Source organism: Tupaia chinensis, unplaced genomic scaffold (genome assembly GCF_000334495.1).
Source record: "Tupaia chinensis unplaced genomic scaffold, TupChi_1.0 Scaffold000115_1, whole genome shotgun sequence".
NCBI classification, from domain to species: Eukaryota; Metazoa; Chordata; class Mammalia; order Scandentia; family Tupaiidae; genus Tupaia; species Tupaia belangeri.
Window position 1 is genome coordinate 4,005,721 of NW_006159579.1, and position 21,819 is coordinate 4,027,539.

The window sequence follows — 21,819 nt, forward strand, 5'->3', positions numbered from 1 at the left end:
GGGGCATGCGCGCTCATGCATCTGGCGTGAGTTTAAGCCACTGGGTCCGGTACTCAAACCCCAGTCAACTACAGGGGAGTCCAACGACATAGCCATTACGCCAACTGCTGGTCCCAAGACAGCTGGATCCTATATGGCTGACAGTGCCATTAGAGTCCTGGACCTGGAGGCTTGAAAAATATGCTGGGTATGGGTGTATGTGTGCCCAAATCTTGAAAGGAAGGAGAGGTGGAGAAGGGATCATGGCATGACCATTCCTCATGGGGACACTTTCCCTCTCTGTCTCTCCAGCAAATGTACATATTCTCTGGCAAATTTTAAAAGAAGGCAAGGATGTGTGATCTGGGGTGGGGTAGTGGCACTTACTTGGCTACTGATATTTGCAAAAGTGGCTGATAGCTGCTGGGACCAAAGGCGGCAGCAGGCCATTGCAGGGCAGGGTATGACTGGATCTCAAGCAGCTTCCCAGAAGAGGTGGCCTCAAGTGTACAGGGTAGGGAACTGCATGGGCAGAAAGCCTAGGGCGCCCCTGTGCCCGCAGCCTTGTTCCTTCTGTCCATTCTTTTGATCACAGACGCACAATCTGACCTTGTCACACTCTCCATGGACTCTACTCTCCTCAGGATTGAGTCCAGATTCAGGAGCTCACCAGCCCCATCGCTCAGTTCTTCCCAGTCCTGACCCTTGAGCCCTCAGGCTTTCTAGGCCTTCTCCCTTGGTTTTCAGCAGCCAGTGAGGGGCAGCGGGCACCTTTCCTTACCTGACTCACTCCATTTACCATCGCTTTCTCATGAAAGCACTCTTGGACTGCAGCCTAGACTTTGTGCCACTCTGTGTATTCCCAGTGCACCCATCCCTGTCCTGTTAAACCATTGTGATCCTCTATTGGAATTCCTTTTTTGTAAGGGACACTGTTTCTTAAGTCTGAGATACATACCAGCTCCTTTTAAAGAAAATGTTTTTTTCATAGATCTGCCTCCTCCCACAATGTTAACTTGAATCATTTTTATTACCACATCACTTAAGTATGTACAAACATAAAACCGGGTTAAAAAAAACTTTTTTTGCTCTTATACACAACTGTAAAACCAAATAGTTTTCCTAAGTAGATAAATATAAAAACAATGAAATTCCATCTAACTGTATTAATTTAAAATGGTGGCTGGTATTTGCTGACTTGGCGGTGGTGTGTAGTATGACAAAGGCGCTGACTCTGGATTTGAGTAAATCTGGGTCGCCATAGGCCACGATGCTCCTACTTGTGACCACCATGGAAACACAAAGCCAGTGTGACCTTATGGAGAACTAGCGGTCCCCGAGGATGACACATCCAGAGTCCACTTGGAGAAATTTAAGTCTAGGCCAAGGATTAGCCGAGGAAGACCCCAGAGGAAGCACTGCTTGCTGTCCTAGCAAACCTGGTGGGAGCAGTTCCAGCGGTCCCAGCCTGCTTGAGTCATGCTGAGAGTTAAGGAGCAGTGGGGACCATCTGATGGAAACTGCACTCTGAATTCCACATCAGCCTCTACTGCACTATTCTGTTCTTGAAGCCTCAGGAGCCTGTAAGATTGTCTGACCAATAACTGGTGACTCCTACAAGCTGGCCTCTTCCCTTTGTAAGGGATTCCTCTTGATAGCCCCTTCTCAGCCCTGGGTTATCTACCAGTTCCTGTACCTATATCCCTTAAATATTACCAGAATATAACTTTCCCACACTAGTTCCAGCCATTCCTGTCTGATCACTTGTCACTTACCTCCTTAAAACCCTTCAGTAGCTCCTGCCAGTCTCAGGGTATCACCTACCCTGTGTGATGAACCTCATCCCTGGTCTCCTACAGGAATGTAGGAATACTGAATATATTGATTGCTGTCCCAGACCACTGTCGTTTCACCTCTGGCCACGGAGAAACCCCCCACCTGACCCCTATGCGCTCCCCCCAGCACTTGGATTGGATCAGAGTAGGGGGAGACTTGGCTGTCATTGCCTTTAAGAAAAAATTGCCAGAGGGCACATGTGCTCACCAGGGACATCAGAGAGAGAGAGAGACCGAGAAAGCAGCTCCAATGGGGTGTGGTCATGCCACAACTCTTTCTCCTCCATTTTCCACCCTTTCAGGATTTGGGGCACATGTGCACACACTTCTGGTGTGTTTTTCAAGCCATTGAGACTGGGATTCCAGCCATGGTGGCCATGTGGGATGCAGCTCCGTACACGCAGGGCTTAGCTGCTTGGCTATGGGCCAGGTCCCTGGCTTTGCTTCTTAGACCCCACTCAACCCTACAAGTGTGGAGAGCAGAGACCAATGGTGTTTATCACTGTAGCCCCAGTGTTCAGCTCAGTGCTTGGTGTCTGGTAGGTTGGTGTTCCGTAAACAGTTGTTGAAATGACAGAAAGTAACAAAATGTTGGCACTGTCAACAGGCAGGACCTCAGAAGTAAGAAAATACTGTAGCTCTTTCATTTGGCTTGAGTCCATAGAGGTATCTCTTTTTCTGGTATTTAATTTTTAAATTTCTCTTTATTAAGGACATTTTCAAATACCTACAAAAGCTGGAGACCATCATAATGAACCCCCAGCCCAGCCGATTACCTGGCAGCTTCAACAAGCATCAACATTTTGTCAAGCTTGTTTTCTCTCTCCCTGGGGGTATCTCTTTTGATTGTCTCCTTTAACCAGCCCAGGAGAAATCGCATTAGCAAGTCAATGAGTCATTTAACTAACTGGTTTGCTGGTACTTGCCCGAGGCTAGGCAGTTGGGAGAGAAAGAAAAAAAAGTCTTGTGAAGGATTTCTACCGGTCCCTGAGACACTCACTAGCTAGCCCAGTAGGGTTGGTTGGACTAGATCTGTGGTTTTCTGCGTGTCCTGGGGTGCCTGGGAAGGTCCTAGCCATCCCTTGTCTCTTACATTGGTGGAGGGCACCCTGCACGCCAGCCCAGTGCTGAACGCTCGAAACAAGGCAGCAGGGCAGGCACCTCCCATTCCTTCAAGGTAGTCAGGATCCCCCCACTTTAAGGGCTTTTCCCAAGAGAAGCCTGTCCTAACCTACCAGGGCAGAGGCAACAGCCCCTGGTAAGGAGCGCAGGAGGGGAGAGGCGCCTGCTTGCTACGTGGCAGGGGTGGCCCAGCCCAGCCCGGGGACAGCCAGTGACTGCTTTATCTCTTCCTCTGGCTCCTCAGCTGGCTGCCTTCCTCTCAGGCAACCTCTGTTTCTCCACCTCAAGGCCTTTCAGCTATGTTTATGTTTTTCGAGCTTCTGCTTAAGCTTCTTTACTTAAATAAAAGGCTCAGCCTGCAAGAACAAGTTAAACTAGTGAGTTAAACCATTGGTTGTGAAGATTGGGCAGCAAAACTCTGGGTAGCTTGTATGAAAGCATCCATTCCTCACTGGGTGTGTGCACAAGGTCCTGAGGAACTGGAGGGCTGGAGAAAGGGGACCGCCACCATATAATCCCGTCAAGAGTACTGCCACTCCCGGCAAGCTTGCACATGCTGTCTAGCTTAAATAAACTTTAAAAACGTTCCTGAGTCTGTCCCACATCCCCCACCAAGTCTGAATCAGATGAGAAATAAGTATTCAACAAATTTTTGTTATTAAGACAGGCTCTTGTCATGTCTGGGTCCTCCTGCCTCAGCCTCCAGGCCTGGTTCTTTTTATTTATTTATTTATTTTATTTGTTTTTAAGAAAGGTTTTGCTATAAAGTACATGCGCTCACCAGAAAGACAGACAGAGAGAGAAAGTGAGAAATCACCCCCTGGGGGGAATGGACATACTGTAATCCCTTCTCCATTCTCTTCTTGGGATCTTGGGCACATGCACACACATGCACCTAGCATGAGTTTAAGCCACCGGGTCCGGGACCCGAACTGGGGTCGACTACGTGGGAGTCCAGCGAAGTAACCATTACACCATCTGCTGGCTGCAGGCCTGGTTCTTCATTAGACAGTCTAGCTATGTTGCCCAGGCCATCCTAGAGCTCATGGCCCTCCTGCCTGGGCCTCTCTGAGCCCCTGGGATTGCAGGGGCACAGCACAGTACCTGCCCTTTAGATTGGGCCAGGAAGTGAACCCAGGCTGCCCATGTGGTCCCAGCCTACTAGCTGCAGCATCTTAGCAGCACACACCACCACAGCTGGGCCTTAACAGTTCTTAAAAATTCCCCTTTGCACAAGTTGATTCTAATACAGCCTTTAAGAACACCTGGATACAGGTGGTCTCAACTTGGAAATCCTCCCCACGCGTTCACTTCTCTGCCTTCTTGTGCTCTTTCACAGCTAAGATGGGAAAATGAAAGCCTGTGTCTGCCTTTACCAAACACTCTGCTCCATCCTCATGGCCTTGGTCAGCTTCCCTCTTTGCCACAGTGATTCCTCCCATGTCCTTCATCTCAGCCACTGATTAACACACACACACACACACACACACACACACACACACACACACACACACACACACACACACACACACACACACACACACACACACACACACACACACACACACACACACACACACACACACACACACACACACACACACACACACACACACACACACACACACACACACACACACACACACACAGTCTCTCACACTAGCAGCCTTTTAGACATAGCCCATGTCACGGTAGAGACAGGCCTCCTGGCCCCCAGCCCGTGTTCTGCCGCATAAATCACAGAATTCTCCTCAGCTCTCTTCCTACCACCTCCCTAAGGACCTTGAGGGGCAAATGACGTGCTCTTCTGGCCTCAGCCAGGGTTGGGCAGGGAAAGGGGCTACAGACAACCCGAATCACAGCTGGCACTGGCAGCACACTCAGGCCTTCGGCCCTGGCCCGCCCCTCAGCTGTGCGTTTCCCCGAGCTGAGAAGACAAAACAGCGCCAGGCTGCCAAGTCTCCTGTGGACCGGGGCGAGCTTCAGGGGAGAGTGTGGAGGAGGTGTGTCTCTGTTCTTTTATTCCAAATCATAAGCCAGAATGGGAAGTGCAGCTAGGGGGTGCCCACAGCTGCTCCTAAACACCCAGACTCCCCTCCCTGAGGCTGTTTTCTCAACACACTCGCCCTGCGCCACCTGACCCAGGTCACAGTGACCGGCAGCTTCACTTCAGGTGAACGAGGTGCGGTGCACTTCTGTGGTGCAGGTAGAAGGATGGAGGGAGAGTGGGAGGTGCTGCATCGAGCAAGGAGAGGCCTCAGGCGACCCCTCAGCTGGCAGTGGCGGTTGCCTGGAGCCAGGCTGTCTCGTTCAAATCTGTCTTTGTGCTTAAGCCTTGAGCAAGTTATTTTATTTTTAAGAATTACTTTATTTAACTGTATTATTACTATTTTTTAATTTGATCAGAGAGAAAGGGAGGGTGGGAAAGCAAGCCACCAGGTCCGGGACTTGAACCAGAGTCGGCCATGTCATAGTCCAGTGCCCTTAACTACCATGCACCTGCTGGCCCCAAGTTCTTACTTTTTAAGAGCTTTTTTAAATTTAATTTTACTTTTGGGAACCAGCAGTTAGCGTAATGGCTATGTCGCTGGACTCCCACGTAGTCGACCGCGGTTCGTGTCCCGGACCCGGTGGCTTAAAACTCACGCCGGGCGCGTGTGCGTGCGTGCCCAAGATCCCGAGAGGAGAATGGAGGAGAAGGGATTGCGGTGTGACCATCCCCCCTGGGGGGTGATTTCTCGCTTTCTGTCTCTATGTCTCTCTCTGTCTGGTGAGTACACGCGCCCTACAGTGAAAATCTCTCAAAAAAAAAAAATTTAATTTTACTTTTTAAATTCGGCCCGAGAGAGAGGGAAAGTGAGAAAGCAAGTCACCAGGTCTGGGACTCGAACTGTGGTCACCTACGTGAGAATGCAGCACCTTAGCCTTCACACAATGTGCCGACCCTTGAGCAAGTTATTGAACCTCTCTGATCAGGGCCTCTATTTCTTTTTTTTTTTTGGAGAGGTTTTCGCTATAGGTCGCGTGCGCTCGCCAGACAGAGAGAGAGAGACATAGAGACAGAAAGCGAGAAATCATCCCCCAGGGGGGATGGTCACACCGCAATCCCTTCTCCTCCATTATCCTCTCGGGATCTTGGGCACGCACGCACACGCGCCCGGCGTGAGTTTTAAGCCACCGGGTCCGGGACACGAACCGCGGTCGACTACGTGGGAGTCCAGCGACACAGCCATTACGCTAACTGCTGGTTCCCAAGGGCCTCTATTTCTTCATGGGACATCATCATAGACCTTGCCTCATAGCTGTTGGGAAAGTAATTAGATGTGGTGTTCAGAGGAGCATCTGGTAGGTTTTGCGTTCAAGTGCTCGCTTCTGGGATTGTGGTAATTATTCAGTTCTCTCTTCCCTCCTCTGTTTGGTAAGAGACAGCAAAAGAGTAAGGGCCTCCCAGGTGGGAGAGCTGATTGTGGATCTTACCTCTGCACTGGGAGGCTATGTGACTTTAGGAAAGTCTTCATCTCTTGGAGCTCCAGTTCCCTCTAGCATTCTGGGGACAGTGTCACTAACTTCCAGGCTTGTGTAAACATGAAACGTAATGGGCCAGCCCTGTGGCCTAGTGGTTAAGGGAACTGGGCCCCATGACCAACTGTGGTTTGAATCACAACCCTGGTAGCTTGAAAGACACACCAGGCCTGTGTGCATACTTGCCCCATTTTGGGGGCAAAGAGGGGGTCCTTTCTCCCTTTCCCTTAGTTCACTCCCTTTCTGTCTCTCTGGAGAGCATATGTGTTCTCTGGCAATTGGGGGGGGGAACCTGTAATGCCAATGAGATAGCTGCCTTTCATGCCCGGTATCAAAGATACTTCACAAATTTGTTCCCTTCTTTCATCGCATTCAGCTGTTTATCTTTACCTCTCTCTGGGGTTCTCCTGCAGCCCATCAAAATTCAGCTCAATGTCTACTGCTGCCTGCTGTTTTGTGGGTGCTTGGTTACACTGGGAGGACCACAGAGGTGAAGAGGGCTAAATAAGAACCCCATGGACAGGGAGAGAAGGGCTGCTTGAAGCCTCTGGCTCTGCCTGCCAGGGAGCCCTCCAGTCTGGCAGGGACAGGGGCCTGGTATTATCCTTGGGTCACCTGTAGAATGGTACAGGTGCAGCTAGCTTGCCAAGGAGCTGTGCCAGTTCCAGGTACCAGCTGCTGTCATGAGTGGCTGTCCCTTTGGCCAGGTTGAGGTAGCAGAGTCAGTAGAAAGATGATACCTAAAGACTTACTCCGGTACAGGCCAAGAAAGAAACCTGGTTATAGCCAAGGACAGAAATTGGTTCAAGAACCACGGCCCTTTGATCCACTTGATACATCTAGATTAATTCTAGGCATTGGTGGACCAGGGACAGAAATTGGTACAAGAACTGTGGCCCTTTGATCCCCTTAGCAGACATCAGAGTAATTCTTGGCATTGGTGGACCCACACACACTTCCCACTTCCCAGCACCCCAGCACTTGGGAGGTGAGGGGAAGTTTCTGTCTTTTTGTTTTTCTACAACAGCTGGTACTTAGTACAAGTTCTGTTAGTGTCTGGATAAACTAAGAAGAGAGAAGTCAAGGACCTAGATTATGAAACTTTGAGTCAAGCCGCTGTTTAGATCCCTTAGTGTTACTATGGTGTTCCAGCCTAGTGGGATCGATCCTGCCCACCTCTTTTATTGTTTTTGTTTTTACGTTTTTGCCATAGGGATCATGCACTCCCTGGAGAGGGGAAGAAAGAGGGAAAGTGAGAAATCACCCCCAGAAGGGGATGACTGTGCCTCAGTCCTTTCTCCATTCTCCTCTTGGGATTTTGGGGCACACACACACCAGGCTTGATTTTCAAGCTAATAGGTCTGGAACTTGAACTATGGTCAGCCACTTGGGATCCTGATGCCCATGTGTTTTTTCTGTTTTTTTTTTAATTATTTTTTTTAAATTTTTTATTATCATCATAATCTTCTTTATATTACATTGGATTACATATAACTTTACAGTGTATTACTTTGTTTTTTCAAAAGGGAATGCCATGCATGTCAGTCAGTACAGAGACATTAATCTCCCCGTTCCAACATTCAATATCTTTTCTATGTTTTCCTCAATCATTATTTTTATTATTCTCATTATTTTTTAAAACAGTCAATTGCTATTTCTCATTTTGCTTGTAAAAATACTTTGCCCATCATGAAATACTTCTCAGACCAATCCAGTTGAGAATACTATACATGTCATCATCAACAGTTAATAAGCCCTATCTGTTTCTCACTAACGTCCTGTCTCTCTATTGTTCACTTGCTATCTTTCTCTATCCTCTTCTCCTCACTTACCCCATTCCACACTGTCCTATTCTCATTAAGTACCTTCACTGCTTTTATGTCCTCCAAATTTTTGCTCTCTGTCATAGAGTGCGGATAGTCGGTATATATTGAGTGGATACATACAATATCTTTCTTTCATAGCCTGGCTTACTTCACTCAGCAATAGATCCTCCGTATCTGACCATTTTCTATCAAATTCCAGGGTCTTGTTATTTTTTATGGCTGAGTAGTATTCCATAGAGTATATATACCACACTTTTCCAATCCATTCATCAGTTTGTGGACATTTAGGTTGGTTCCATGTCTTGGCAATTGTGAATAATGCTGCAATAAACATGGATGTGCAAGCACTTTTCTGACTGAGCGTTCTCCTGTCTTTTGGGTAAATACCCAGAAGTGGGATTGCTGGATCAAATGGTAGTTCTATTTGTAGATCTTTGAGGAACCTCCATATTGTTCTCCACAGTGGTTGAACTAGTTTACATTCCCACCAACAGTGTAGGAGGGTTCCCTTTTCACCACATCCCCGCCAACACTTATCACTTTTTATATTCTTAATCTTTGCCATTCTGACAGGGGTTAGGTGGTATCTCATTGTGGTTTTTATCTGCATCTCCCTTATGATGAGGGATGTCGAGCATTTCCTCATATGCTTTTTGGCTGTTCGTATGTCTTCCTTAGAGAGACTTTTGTTCAGCTCACTTTCCCATCTTTTAATCGGGTTAATCATTTTTTTTCGCATAAGGCACTTGAGTTCCCTATGTATTCTCGTTATCAGTCCCTTGTCTGAGGCATATTTAACAAAAATATTTTCCCATTCTGAGGGTTGTCGGTTCACACTTGTTACTGTGTCCTTTGCTGTGCAGAAACTTCTTAGTCTAATATAGTCCCACTTGTCTATTTTAGGGATTATTGCCTGTGCTTTGGGAGTCTTGTTTAAGAAGTCTTTGCCTAATCCAGTGTCTCCCAGAGTTTCTCCAGCATTTTCCACCAGTAGTTTTATTGTCTGAGGTCTTAGGTTCAGATCTTTGATCCATTTTGAGTTGACTGTTGTTAATGGTGAAAGATGGGGGTCTGTTTTGTTTTTAATATCTATTATTTTATTTATTTATTTTTGATTTGGTGTAGGGCACATGTACTCACCAGAGAGAAACAGAGAAAGAGGGCTAGCCGCCAGGTCTAGGACTCAAACTGCAGTTGGCTATGTGCAAGTCCAGCACCCTAACCACCACACCACCTCCTGGCCCCAGCCCACTTCTTTAAAAAAAATAAAATTCATGGGGCTGGCAGGTATCCTGGTGGTTAAGGCGCTTGACTCCCACATAATCAACCGAGTCTTGGGCCTGGCAGCTTGTTTTCTCACTTTCCCTTTCTCTCTCTTTCTCTGATCAAATTTTAAATAATAATAAATTAAAAACATATATATATATATTTTTTGATTTGCTAGAGGTCATATGTGCTTGCTGGAGAGAAAGAGAAAAGATGAAAAAGCACCCCCCCCACCCCAGAAGATATGACCACCCCACAGTCCCTTCTCCATTCTCCGAGATTTTGGGTGTATATGTGCATTTGCATGTGCTCACACATGCACACACATGGCGTTTTTCAGGCTGCAGGATCTGGGACTTGAACTGGTCAGTCAGCCATGTGGGATCTAGCCATCATGACCACTATGCCACCTTCTGGCCCTGAGCCCTGCCCACTTATAAGCTCACACCAATCACCTTCTGTCAGTTCCTTAAAACAGTCCCATTTTGGGGCTGGCAAGTGGCATGGTGGCTAAGGGTGCTAGACTCCCAAATAACTGACTGGTTTGAGTCCTGAACCTGGTGGCTTGCTTTCTCATCACAACCCTCCACTCTCCCTTTCCAATCAACTTTTAAAATGAATAAAGTTAAACTAATTCTTTGAAAACAAAAAACAGTCCTGTTCCTGCCTCAGGACTTGGGCATCTGCCTTACCCTCTGTCTAGAGAATGCTCTCCTCGCTTTTGGCAGCTGGCTCTTACGCTCTGCATCTCAGCCTTGCAGACCCTGTGTCTTCAGTAATTTCTCCGACCCTCATATTGCTGCCCCTTTATTCCTGGGTCCATCCTGGCACTTACTGATGGTTATTCAGTTTATTGCCAGCTTACACAACTGCGTGGATTGTGAGTACCACAGGGCAGAGGGCATGTCTGTTTAATTCACAAAGGCATCTCTAGCACCAAAAATTGGGTCTGGCACATAGCAGGCACTTGCACACTATTTGAATGAGGAAGAAGCCTTGCAAGGGAAGATGTTTTAATTTGGCTGCTCTAGTGAATGCAGGAAGCTGGGCTCTGGGGCCCTTTGAGAGCCCCAAAGGAAGATGCAGAGAGAAGTGGCTGTCCTTCCACATCCACAGGCCTGGCCTGGGGTCCCTCTTGGAGGCGGAATTCTGGCTGATTCCCACGCTGAGCTTTAGGTATGCTCATCTGGAAAATAGGAGTTGACTGGACTCATCTGAAGTGCTGACATAACTGTCAGAAGAAAATTGCGAATCGTGTAGATGTCGAGTGTTTGAGAAACAAGTTTTGTATTTATGAGCTTTCACCAGCTGGGTGGCTAAGAAACTCTTTTCTAGTCTAATCCTTAACCATTTTAAAATAATGCCCAGGTGAGCTATTGGAAGATTGGCCTTGTCACCTATCTAGGCCCCTCGGGATGACCCAGGGGAAAGAGGGTACAAGTGACTGATCTTCAGAAGGGTACCTGTGCTGTCAGATGTGCAGAAACTGTTCACACTCTTCTGAATGCTGTTGTCTGCTCTTGTGGTCTCAGTTGTTGTTGTATGAAGAGATTGCAGGGCCTTGCTGGCCCTGAGCAAATGGTGATGTGTTTTGAATCTGTTTGCTCTAGCCCTGTCTAATATCTAACATTGGCCCATCTTGCTTAGAGGAGTAGCAGCATTCCCCAGGTAGCGAAGAGGGCATTCTGGAAAAAAAGAATGTGGTGTACAAAAAGCATGTTAAAAAACACACATACACAAACTGAGGTGTGAGTGAAGGCTGGTGCAGTTTCACGTGTGGAAGAGTGCAAGAGTGCAAGGGATAGTGGCAGGGTAGCTGGAAAGGTGGGCTGTGGTGGGGAGGGTTTTCATTGCCCAGGCTCTGGAGTCTGGATTTGATTCTGTGGGCAGCAGGAGACAAATGGCAGTTTTCTAGAACAGGAGTGACATTACATTTTGGAAAGAGAACTGATTACCAGCAAAGAGGCCAGATTGGAGAACTGTGTGGCTGGGAGTACTAAAGAGTCCAGACAGATGTGGGACGGAGTGCTCAGAGTGGCTCCCAAAGCACTCGTGCCTCAAACTTTGCGCAATACCACTTAACAGAAGTCTTCATGCCTTGTGAGTAGGTCCAAAAACAATGAACTAGAATGGGGTCACAGTTGCTTTCTCAGCAGCATGTGGGCTTTGGCTTAGGATGTTGCTTAGATGCACATTCACCCAGAGCCCCCAGTCCTGCTGTTGCACATAAAAAAGAGAAGGGAACCAGCAGTTAGCGTAATGGCTATGTCACTGGACTCCCATGTAGTCGACCGCAGTTCGCGTCCCGGACCCAGTGGCTTAGAACTCACGCCGGGCGCATGTGCGTGAGTGCCCAAGATCCCGAGAGGAGAATGGAGGAGAAGAGATTGCGGCGTGACCATCCCCCCTTGGGGGTTGATTTCTCACTTTCTGTCTCTATGTCTCTCTCTGTCTGGCGAGCACACGCACCCTAGAGCAAAAAAAAACCTCTCCAAAAAAAGAAAAAAGAGAATAATTTTTCTTACCTGAAAGCCCCTCAGTATCTTTCTGGCTCTCTGGTCTGCAGCAGGTCTCTGCTCTACAAACTTAGGAGTGAATGACCCTTAGCATCATCCCCTCTACCCACCCACATTCCCAAAGGCACCAGGTCCTAATGTCGCCAATTTCCTGAGCAGATCAACCTTTTGTCCTCTCTGGCCATCTCCCTTAACATAACCTGAACTGCTGGTTCACCTCCCTGGAACAAATTACTTCTTTGCTTAAAACCTGCCTATGGCTTCCCATTGCCTTTACAATAAAGAACCAAATCCTTGCTTAAAAGTTTATCTGGGGCTGGCTCTGTGGCCTGGTGTTATGGCAGCCAGATCCTACTTGGCCATCTGTTTCAAATCCCAAATCCAGTAACTTGAGAAACATACTAGGTGCATGTGTGTATATGCCCAAAATCCCAAGAGGAGTGGCGGATGGAGGAGAAGGGATTGTGATGTGACCATTCTGTGTGTGAGAGTGTGTGTGTGTGTGTGTGAGTGTGTGTGGTGTGTTGAGGGGTACTTTCTTCTTTCCTTCTCCCTCTAATGAGCACACACCTCTTCTAGAAAGGAAAAAAAAAATTTCTCTAGGTCCAGCCCCATAGTCCCATAGCAGTGACTAAACACTGTGTAAGAACCAGATTTCCACATGGCTGACCATGGTTCGAATCCTGGCTTGAAAAACACACCAGGCACATGTGCATGCATGTGAGAGAGCTCAAAATCCACGTGTGTGTGCACATGCACCCTCAAAAATCCCCATGAGACGGCGGGGGATGGGGATGCAGCATGACCACAGCCTGTTTTGGGGTGCTTGCATTTTCTCTTGCTCTCTCTGGCAAGCATTCACACTCCATGTGACAATTAGAGGTAACCTCTAGTTCCCACTGTGAGCCCCAGTCCCATAGGTCTACCTCCTACCTAAACAACTGCTTGGCCCTCAGCCCTCCACTTAGGGTCTGCAGGGACTAGCTGGGTCTCCCCACTCTGTCTCTCACAGCACTGTTGGCTTTCCCTTTGGTACTGAGTCACAGTTTACTTCTATATTTGTGTGTGTGTGTTTTTCTAGTTCATTAACTCTCTTCATACTATGAACCTGTGACAGCTGGAATCACATCTGTGGTATTGACCACTGTGTTCTTGGGGCCTTGAACATACCAAGGGCTCCATAGCTATGTTTGGCATTTTCTTTCTTTTTTTTTTTTTAATAATTATTTTATTTTATTTATTCATTCATTTATTTTAACTTGACCAGAGAGAGAGAGAGAGAGAAAGTGAGAAAGCAAGCCACCAGGTCCAGGACTTGAACCATGGTCAGCTATGTGGGTATGTCCAGCGCCTTAACTACCACGCTACCCGCTGGTACCCCCAGGTTTTTCTTTCTTTTTTGCCAGAGGGCACATGTGCTAGACAGAGAGAGAGAGTGAAAGCACCCCCTAATGTGATTGGTCACACCCTAATCCCTTCATTCTCTATCCTACCGGAGTTTGGGGATGCACACATATATGCCTGGCTTGTTTTTCAAGCCGCTGGGACAGGGATTTGAACTGAGGTTGGCCATGTGAGATCCAGTTCCCTTTACCACTAAGCCACATAGTCGTTTCTATTGCTGGTTCTGATTACTTGAACTGATCACAGTCTTCTACATTCATTCCAGATATGTAACTGGTTCATTAATGCCCGGCGGCGACTTCTCCCAGACATGCTTCGGAAGGACGGCAAAGACCCCAATCAGTTCACCATTTCTCGTCGCGGAGGCAAGACTTCAGATGTGGCCCTCCCCCGTGGCAACAGCCCGTCAGTGCTGGCTGTGTCGGTACCGGCCCCCACCAATGTGTTGTCCTTGTCTGTGTGCTCCATGCCGCTCCCCTCAGGCCAGGGGGACAAGCCAGCAGCTGCCTTTCCACAGGGGGAGCTGGAGCCCCCCAAGGCCCTGGTTACCCCTAGTAGCACCCTCACTCTGCTGACCAGGGCCGAGGCTGGAAGCCCCACAGGTGGACTTTTCAACACACCCCCACCCACGCCCCCAGAGCAGGACAAGGAGGACTTTAGCAGCTTCCAGCTGCTGGTGGAGGTGGCACTCCAGAGGGCTGCTGAGATGGAGCTGCAGAAGCAGCAGGACCCATCACCCCCGTTGCTGCACACTCCCATCCCTTTAGTCTCTGAAAACCCCAAGTAGGCATCCACCAGCAGGGGTGTATGAGGCTCAAGCCAGCTGCCCTGGGTTTCCATTTTGGGTTCCCTTCCATACATACAGAGGGTTTTCTATGGATCACTGCCAGCCATCCGGATCAGTTCCTCTGTCCAGAGGTCTTAAGCAGGAAGACACCAGCTGGTGTCGCTGCACTGTGATGGGGACCTCTCCCCTGCTGACCGCCTTTTCTCTGGGCCTCCTCCCAGTGATGAGACCGAGAGCTGGGATACAGTCATGGTGCTGCTGCTGCTGCTGCTGCTTCTCCAGAGAATTCCTGGGACACCTTCATGCCAGCCTAGTCTCCTGGGCTGGGCTCAGGAAACCTGCCAAGTTCAGACCTCTGCTGGGTCCAAGCCGCCCCTGAGCTGAGCCTCTTTCTGTCAAGCCAGGTGGGGACATTGCAAGTTCTTAAGTGTGAACAAGAGAAAAGCGAAACCCAGCAGACACAACCGAACCGACTCCAGTTGAATGTTTGGATTTTTGCTAACCTGTTTATTTTCCCCTTTTTGCTGTGGTTGGGAGTAGTAAATGCGAGAGTGTCACGTGATGGAGTCTCATGAACTGGGAATGATCCACCACTGCAAATTAGGGATTGTTTTACCAGGAAGGAGTGTTTTTATTTTGGGGACCAGCTAAATCTCTGCATAGTGTGACATTACAAATGATTGTTTTATCGTGGGTTTGGCTTACCAAAAAAGAAAGAAACTGTGTTGGCTCTTCTGCGTCCAGCACTGAAAGGGGTAAAACTTCAACCGAGAGGCCAATAGAATGTGACTAAACCATCTAGGCACAGAGCCGAGCAGAGTAAAACCAGAGAGGTGGTTTTTGTTTTTGTTTTACTATATTTTGGGGGGCAGGGGTGGGAGAAGTAAGCTAGATTGAAGCAGTGGGGTTTTTTTCTCTTTAACATTTTCGCCTTCTTTGTTCTCCAACAATGCTTTGCCCTGCAGTCTGAGTTTTGCATTCTTCTAGGAACTTGGATTAGTGTCAAAAGCTCCCAGCATCTCCTGCTTGGAGAAAAGTGAGCCACCTACTGGTTACGAAGCCCTCAGGCTGACTGGAGCAGGCAGCTTTTCCCACCCTGGTGGCAGGAAATGATTCCTGGAGGAATCAGGAAATAGTGCCTGCAGCAGCCTGAGGAACTGCCTTCAGGGGGAGGCCGGGCTAGATGTGGGTTAAAAGCCTATTAGCTGTGAGGGTCTTTGTTTCACCTTTTTTTTTTACTTTGGAGCTGCAGGGGCTCCTGCCTTGAATTCCCAGTGAAACAGATCACAGTTGGTCTTACCCTCCCCCCTATTTTTTATTTTGTTTTATTGCTGAGTGTTCAGCAGCAATATACCCTCTCCTTATATATCCTAAGAAACACTAATCCTAGGTTATTATTAGCCGAAATATTTTTGTTCTGAATAATATTGTTACTGGGCCAAAATATAGCTCAGGACCCTCGGCCTTTAGTTTCCTGAAATTGCCAGTCCAGGCAGAGAGAAAGGGTCCTGGGTATTGACTGACGTGGGTGGGCCTGGTCAGGAGAAAAGTGACACGTATTTTACCCTTTTTGAAAAGATCTCTGAAGCTCTCAGGGGGAATCCCCCACCTCTTGAGTGGCTTTGGCCCATCCATTGCTGTGGGGTAGGAAGAGGTTCCTTAAGGAGAGGGAGTGCTGCTTTCTGGGTAGGTAGAAAGGCTCTCTCTTGCCTCCCTCTGGCCTCTTCCTCCTGTGACCCCTCCTGTGAGCCCCAGGGGGATCAGGGATCCTCACCCTCCTGAGGCCCAGCTGGAGAAGAATGAACATGTTTGCCCAGCCTTTTGCACCCTAGCCGTGTCTGTGAGCCCAGGTGTGGTGTGTGACTGTTGCAGGATGCCTGTCAGGAGGGGGACTCCAGAAATGTCTTGGCTGAGGTTGGGACCTTCTCTCCCTACAGTGCACTGAGCAATGGAGGTGGTGAGGGGTGAGGGAGCCATGCTGCTGAATTCTGGTTGGCATTCCCCCCTTGTGTAGAATGGGGTGACTGGGGGTGGAGCGGCCTGTGCTTGGGTTTGGTTATATGATAAACCTGGCGGGGAAAGCACAGTTCCGCTGAATTATTTGAGCAAAAAACTACTGTAAATAATTTTTGTTTTTGTCTTTTGTCAAATAAAGTTGTTTGTTTTGTTTTGTTCTGTTTTGTTTTTAAAGCAGAAATGATTCTTGATTGATCCACTCTGGCCTTGGGCCCAGATCTGGAGACAAAGAGCATTTATTGAGTTCTTCCCTCAACCTTACCTTTCTCCTAGCAGCGAGCTGTGAGTTTGTGCACCCTGCATCCTGTTTCCTTCCCCTGACCCTGTCTCATAGTCCATCCCTCACAGTGTACAGGGGGCGTAAGCCTTGCGGTGGTGGGAGTGTAAACTCAGCACTGGCAACTTTGTCCTCCCCGTCAGTGAGAAAGGTTGTGACTGCAGCATGACACCAGCGCAGAGAGAAGCAGATCTGAGAGGGATGCTCCAGTCATGTCAGAAGTCAGAACCACTTCTGGACTTCCCTGTCCTATGTAAGCTAGTGAATTCCCTATTTTGCTCAAGCTAGCTATGAATGCGTTTATGTCATATCGAAATGACAATGCTCTATTTGCAACTCAAACTACCAAACCAAGATCTGCGACTTGGCCCTGCGCCTGGGTCTGGTGAGGGTGCTCTCTAAGTGTATTGGACTGCAATAGGATTGGCTTGCTTCAAGGTTGCTTTGAGATCTGCCCCAAACCTGTGTGAACTAATGATGGGCAGCTGACCACCTCCTGGGATCCGGCTATCTGTGAGGTGGGCCAATCACAAGTTTCTTCTACCAAATCAAATGGGCTTCTTGCTGTCTTCCTGATACACCTGGATGGAGGATGTTTAATTTCTCCCACAGGTTGCTCTCAAGACTCTTTAGAGGGAGCCTCTCCACAGAAGTTCCCCAGGTGACAGAACCCCAGCCCCCTGAGCCATCCATTCTTGGTCCTGATTTTCCCAACTTCCTGCCATCAGTATTCCCTAAATGACACTTTGGCCTAGGGCTTCGCAAGATAGAATTATGCAGTGGTTTTTGTTTGAAGTTTGTTTCTTCCACAAACGAGAGAGCATGAGATCCTCTAACAGGATCTTGATGCCATGGCCCACCTCCAGCATCAGCCAGCACCGATCTGGGCATGTGCGTTGAATGGCACACTCAAGGTCTCCAGGTGCCACTTCAGTCAGCCTCACGGCATCACATTTGCTGCTCTGCCACCTTCCAGATGCCCCTGCTGTAAGTTAATACTCATTTTGCATCTGAAAAAAACACAACATTTCCCTAAAAGGAGAAGTGACTTAGATGGCTCAACTGCCTAAGAAAAGCTGCCTTCTTAAAATTACTTTTCAAAGAACTGAAACCAAAAGTATCTTCTGCCTTAAGCTTCAAGTTGATGAGCCCTGGAGTGAGCAAGCTCTAGAGGAAAGTTAACAGGGCTAATGTGGCTAGGGTCCCTCCACTGAAGCTGGGGACATACATCTTTCCTGGGCAGCCTCATTTGGGAGACAACCTGAATGCGTTTCTGTCCCATTTGTTTGTTTTAATTTCTGCACTTTGCTAGAGAAAGAGACAGGGAATGTGAGTAAGCACCCCTACCTGTACGGGATGGCCAGAGATGCCACACCGCAGTCCCTTCTCCATTCTCCTCTTGGGATTTTGGATAAGCATGTATAAACGCTCAGTGGTTTTTGTTTGTTTGTTTTTAATTTTTTTCTATAGGGCGTGTGTGCTCTCCAGAGACAGAAACCGGGAAATCACCCCTCATGGGGGATGGGTATGCTGCGATCCATTCTGTATTCCCCTCTTGGGATCTTGGGAGGGCATGCGCACACACGTGCCCAGTGTGAGTTTTAAGCTGCCAGGTCCAGAACTTGAGCCACAGTTGACTATGTGGGAGTCCAGTGATGTAACCATTATACCATCTGCTGGTTCTGCGCTCAGTGTACTTTTCATACTGTCAGGTGTGAGACTCAAACCATGTGGCGGGGCCGTGTGAGATCCAGCCGCCTGAACCACCATGCTAGTGGTTGGCTCAACTCCTAGTCTTTTGTACCTGCTGTCTTGGCTAGCTATGACCAGACCCCTGTCCCGCTGCACCTCTAGTCTCAGTAGGAGACTGGGGATCCTTCAAGTTCTTGGGTATTAGTGTCAGGACAGGAAGACAGGAGGAGTAATAGAATGGGAGGATTGCCTTTTAAACAGGTGATAGGGGAGCTTCTTTCTGTTTTTGCGTGGAATTTTCTCTAAACCCCCCACCCCCAAGTCTAAAATACCAGGAAACTTCCTTCATCCCCCAAACTCAGCTCTAGAAATAATCTGTAAGTGGAACTCAGGACTCGATTTTTTTTTTTTGTCAGAGCATGTGTGTGCGTGCCAGAGAAAGCACTCCCCAGTGAAGTATGGTCACATCATAATCCCTTCTCCATCCTGTTGGGATTTGGGGCATGCTTGCACACATGCCTGGCATCCTTTTCAAGCTGCCAGGTCCAGAACTTGAACCGCACAGTCACTCAGTCAGACATGAGCCTGGCCCAAGTTTTTTTGTTTTTTTTTCCCCCAAGAATTATTTTATTTAGCTTTATGTATTTATTTTAATTTGACCAGAGAGAGAGAAAGTGAGAAAGCAAGCTGCCAGGTCCAGAACTCAGACTGCAGTCAGCTATGTGGACGTCCAGTGCCCTTAATCACCACACCACCTGTCAGCCCCTGGCCCAGGATTTTTAAAAGTACACATTAATTTGAAATGTCTTTAGTGGAAGCTCCTAGAGGGCAGGGGCCCGGTCTGTGTTGGTATGGCCCTGTCTGCTATGTTAAGCCCAGGAGCTGCAGAAAATAAGGTCTGGCACTCTTAAGTGTAGGAGGGAAGTGGAAATACTCTTAACAGCTTGCGCTGTCAGTTTCAAAGCATTTCTTGGGGCCAGTAGGTAGTGTGGGCATTAAGACGCTGGACTCCCGCATAACTGAGTTGGAGTCTTGGATGTGGTGGCTTGAAAATCACACAAGGCGCACGCGCGTGTGTGTGTGTGTGTGTGTGTGTGTGTCCCCAAAATCCTAAAAGTAGAATAGAGAAGCACTTGTAGTATGGCCATCCTTTTGGGGGGTGAGTTCTCACTTTCCCTCTCATTGTCTCTCTCTCTCTCTGGTGAGTGCACATGCCCTAGGGGGGGATAAAAACACTTCTTGAGGCCAGACAGCACAGCAGTTAAATGTAATGTTCTGCAAGGCCGTCCCATGTGGGAAGCTTCCAAGTGCGTGTCCAGAGATCTCCCTGAGCGTGCCAGGCATGTCCATGTCCTTGACCTGAGGCTGGCTAATGCTAGAGGTGGTCAGGACCCTATTGGGAGGTTCTCTCCCAATAAACAAACTTTAAAGAAAAATGCTTCTTGGGACTAGTAGATGGCAGTAGACTGCAGTTCTGTCCTAGACCCCGCGGCTTCAAACTCACCTTGGGCACGTGTGTATGTGTGCCCAAAATACTGGAGAGGAGGAGAAGGGATTGCATGTGACCATTCCCCCCCCCCCAGGGGGAGTGATTTCTAGATTTCTGTCTCTGGGGAGCACACGTGCCCGATAGCAAAAACCTCTCTATAAAAAGACCCTTTCTTTATAGTTTAAACTTGGGTTCAAATACTGACTTTGTCAATTGATTAAATGTCTTAACCATAGGCAAGTTAACTCACCACTCCAAATTTTAGTTGCCTCATCAATGAAGTGGGAAAACTAATAGTCACTTCTCAGGAGGATGAAATAGGATAGCCTATATGTTAATATTGCTACCTGTTACTATCTGCTGCTCAGTGCAAAGCTGAGGGGAAAATAGAATCCTTAAAAATAACTTGCCCCTGGGGCCTGCAGGTGGTGTGGTGGCTAGGGGTGTTGGATTCCCACATGGCTGACTGTGGTTTGAGTCTGGGCCTTGGCAGCTTAGTTTCTAACTTTCTCTCTCTGTCTCACTCTGTCCCTCTCTGGTCAAATTGAAAATACAAATAAATAAAGTTAAATAAAAATAATTCTTAAAAAAAATAAATAACTTGTCCTGGGCCAGCAGGTGGCATGGTGGTTAAGGCACTGGACTTCCACATGAGTGACCACAGTTTGAGTCCTAGACCTGCTGGTGGCTTGCTTTCTCACTTTCCCTCTTTCTCTCTGTCTCTCTGGTGGGCCCATGTGCTCTGTTAGCAAATTAAAAATAATAAATAATGATCAGGACCAGCAGGTATCATAATGGTTATATTGCTGGACTCCACGTAATTGACCACGGTTTGAGTCCCTGACCCGGTGACTTAAAATTCATGCCAGGCACGTGCGCATGCATACCTAAAATCTAAAAAGGAAAATGGAGGACAAGGGATTGTGGCGTGGCCATCCCCCTTGAGGGGTGATTTCTACCTTTCTGTCTCTGCCTCTCTAGTGAGCGTACACACCCTATAGCAAACATCTCTCACAAAAATAATAATAAATAGAGACCAATAGGTGGTGTGGTGGTTAAGGCGCTGGACACTTCCACATGGCCGACCATGGTTCAAGTCCCAGACTTAGTGACTTGCTTTCTCTCTTTCTCTCTGGTCAAATTAAAATGAATGAATGAGGGACCAGCAGTTAGCATAATGGCTATGTCGCTGGACTCCCATGTAGTAGACCGCAGTTCGAGTCCCGGACCCGGCAGCTTAAACTCATGCTGGGCACGTGTGTGTGCACGTGCCCAAGATCCCAAGAGGAGATTGGAGGGGAGAGGGCATTGCGGCATGGCTATTCCCCTGGGAGGTGATTTCTCGCTTTCTGTCTCTCTGTCTCTCTGTTTGTCTGGTGAGTGTACACGCCCGCCCTATAGCAAAAACCTCTCCAAAAAAAAAAAAAAGAATTAAAGATTTATTTATTTACATTTGTTATTACAATTAGTAGTAGTATTTTAATTTAACCAGAGAGAAAGAAAGAGGGAAATCAAGAAACCAAGCCGTGGGAACCAGCAGTTAGCGTAATGGCTATGTCACTGGACTCCCACGTAGTCAACCGCGGTTCACGTCCCGGACCCGGTGGCTTAAAACTCACGCTGGGTGCGTGTGTGTGCGTGCCCAAAATCCCGAGAGGAGAATGGAGAAGGAATTGCGGCGTGACTATCCCCCCCTGGGGGGTGATTTCTTGCTTTCTGTCTCTATGTCTCTGTCTGTCTGGCGAACGCACACACCCTATAGCAAAAACCTCTCAAAAAAAAAAAAGAAACCAAGCCGCCAGGTCCGGTCCCAAACTGCAATTGACTATGTGAGAATCCAGCCAACCCAACACCATGCCACCTGCTGCTCCCCATAAATTTTTGCTTTATAGAATTATTTTATAACTTACTTTATTTATTTTAATTTGACCAGAGAGGGACAGAGAGACAGAAAAAGAGTGAGAGGGGAAGTGAGAAAGCAAGCCATCAGGGCCAGGACACACACCATGGTTGGCCATGTTTGTGTCCAGCACCCTTAATATGCCACATGTCGCCCCACCCAATCATTCTCTTTTTTTTTTTTTAGCG

General features: G+C 47.9%; 1 protein-coding gene across 1 annotated transcript in view; it reads left to right on the top strand.

Moving 5' to 3' along the window:
• TGIF2 (TGFB induced factor homeobox 2) overlaps window positions 1–14,792 on the top strand; it is a 17,368-nt gene extending 2,576 nt beyond the window's left edge. The window contains exon 2 of the mRNA XM_006144093.2: window positions 13,736–14,792. Coding sequence (XP_006144155.1) covers window positions 13,736–14,257 — 522 coding nt within the window. The 3' untranslated portion in view covers window positions 14,258–14,792. The remainder of the gene's footprint in view (window positions 1–13,735) is intronic.
• Window positions 14,793–21,819: the final 7,027 nt, after the last annotated feature.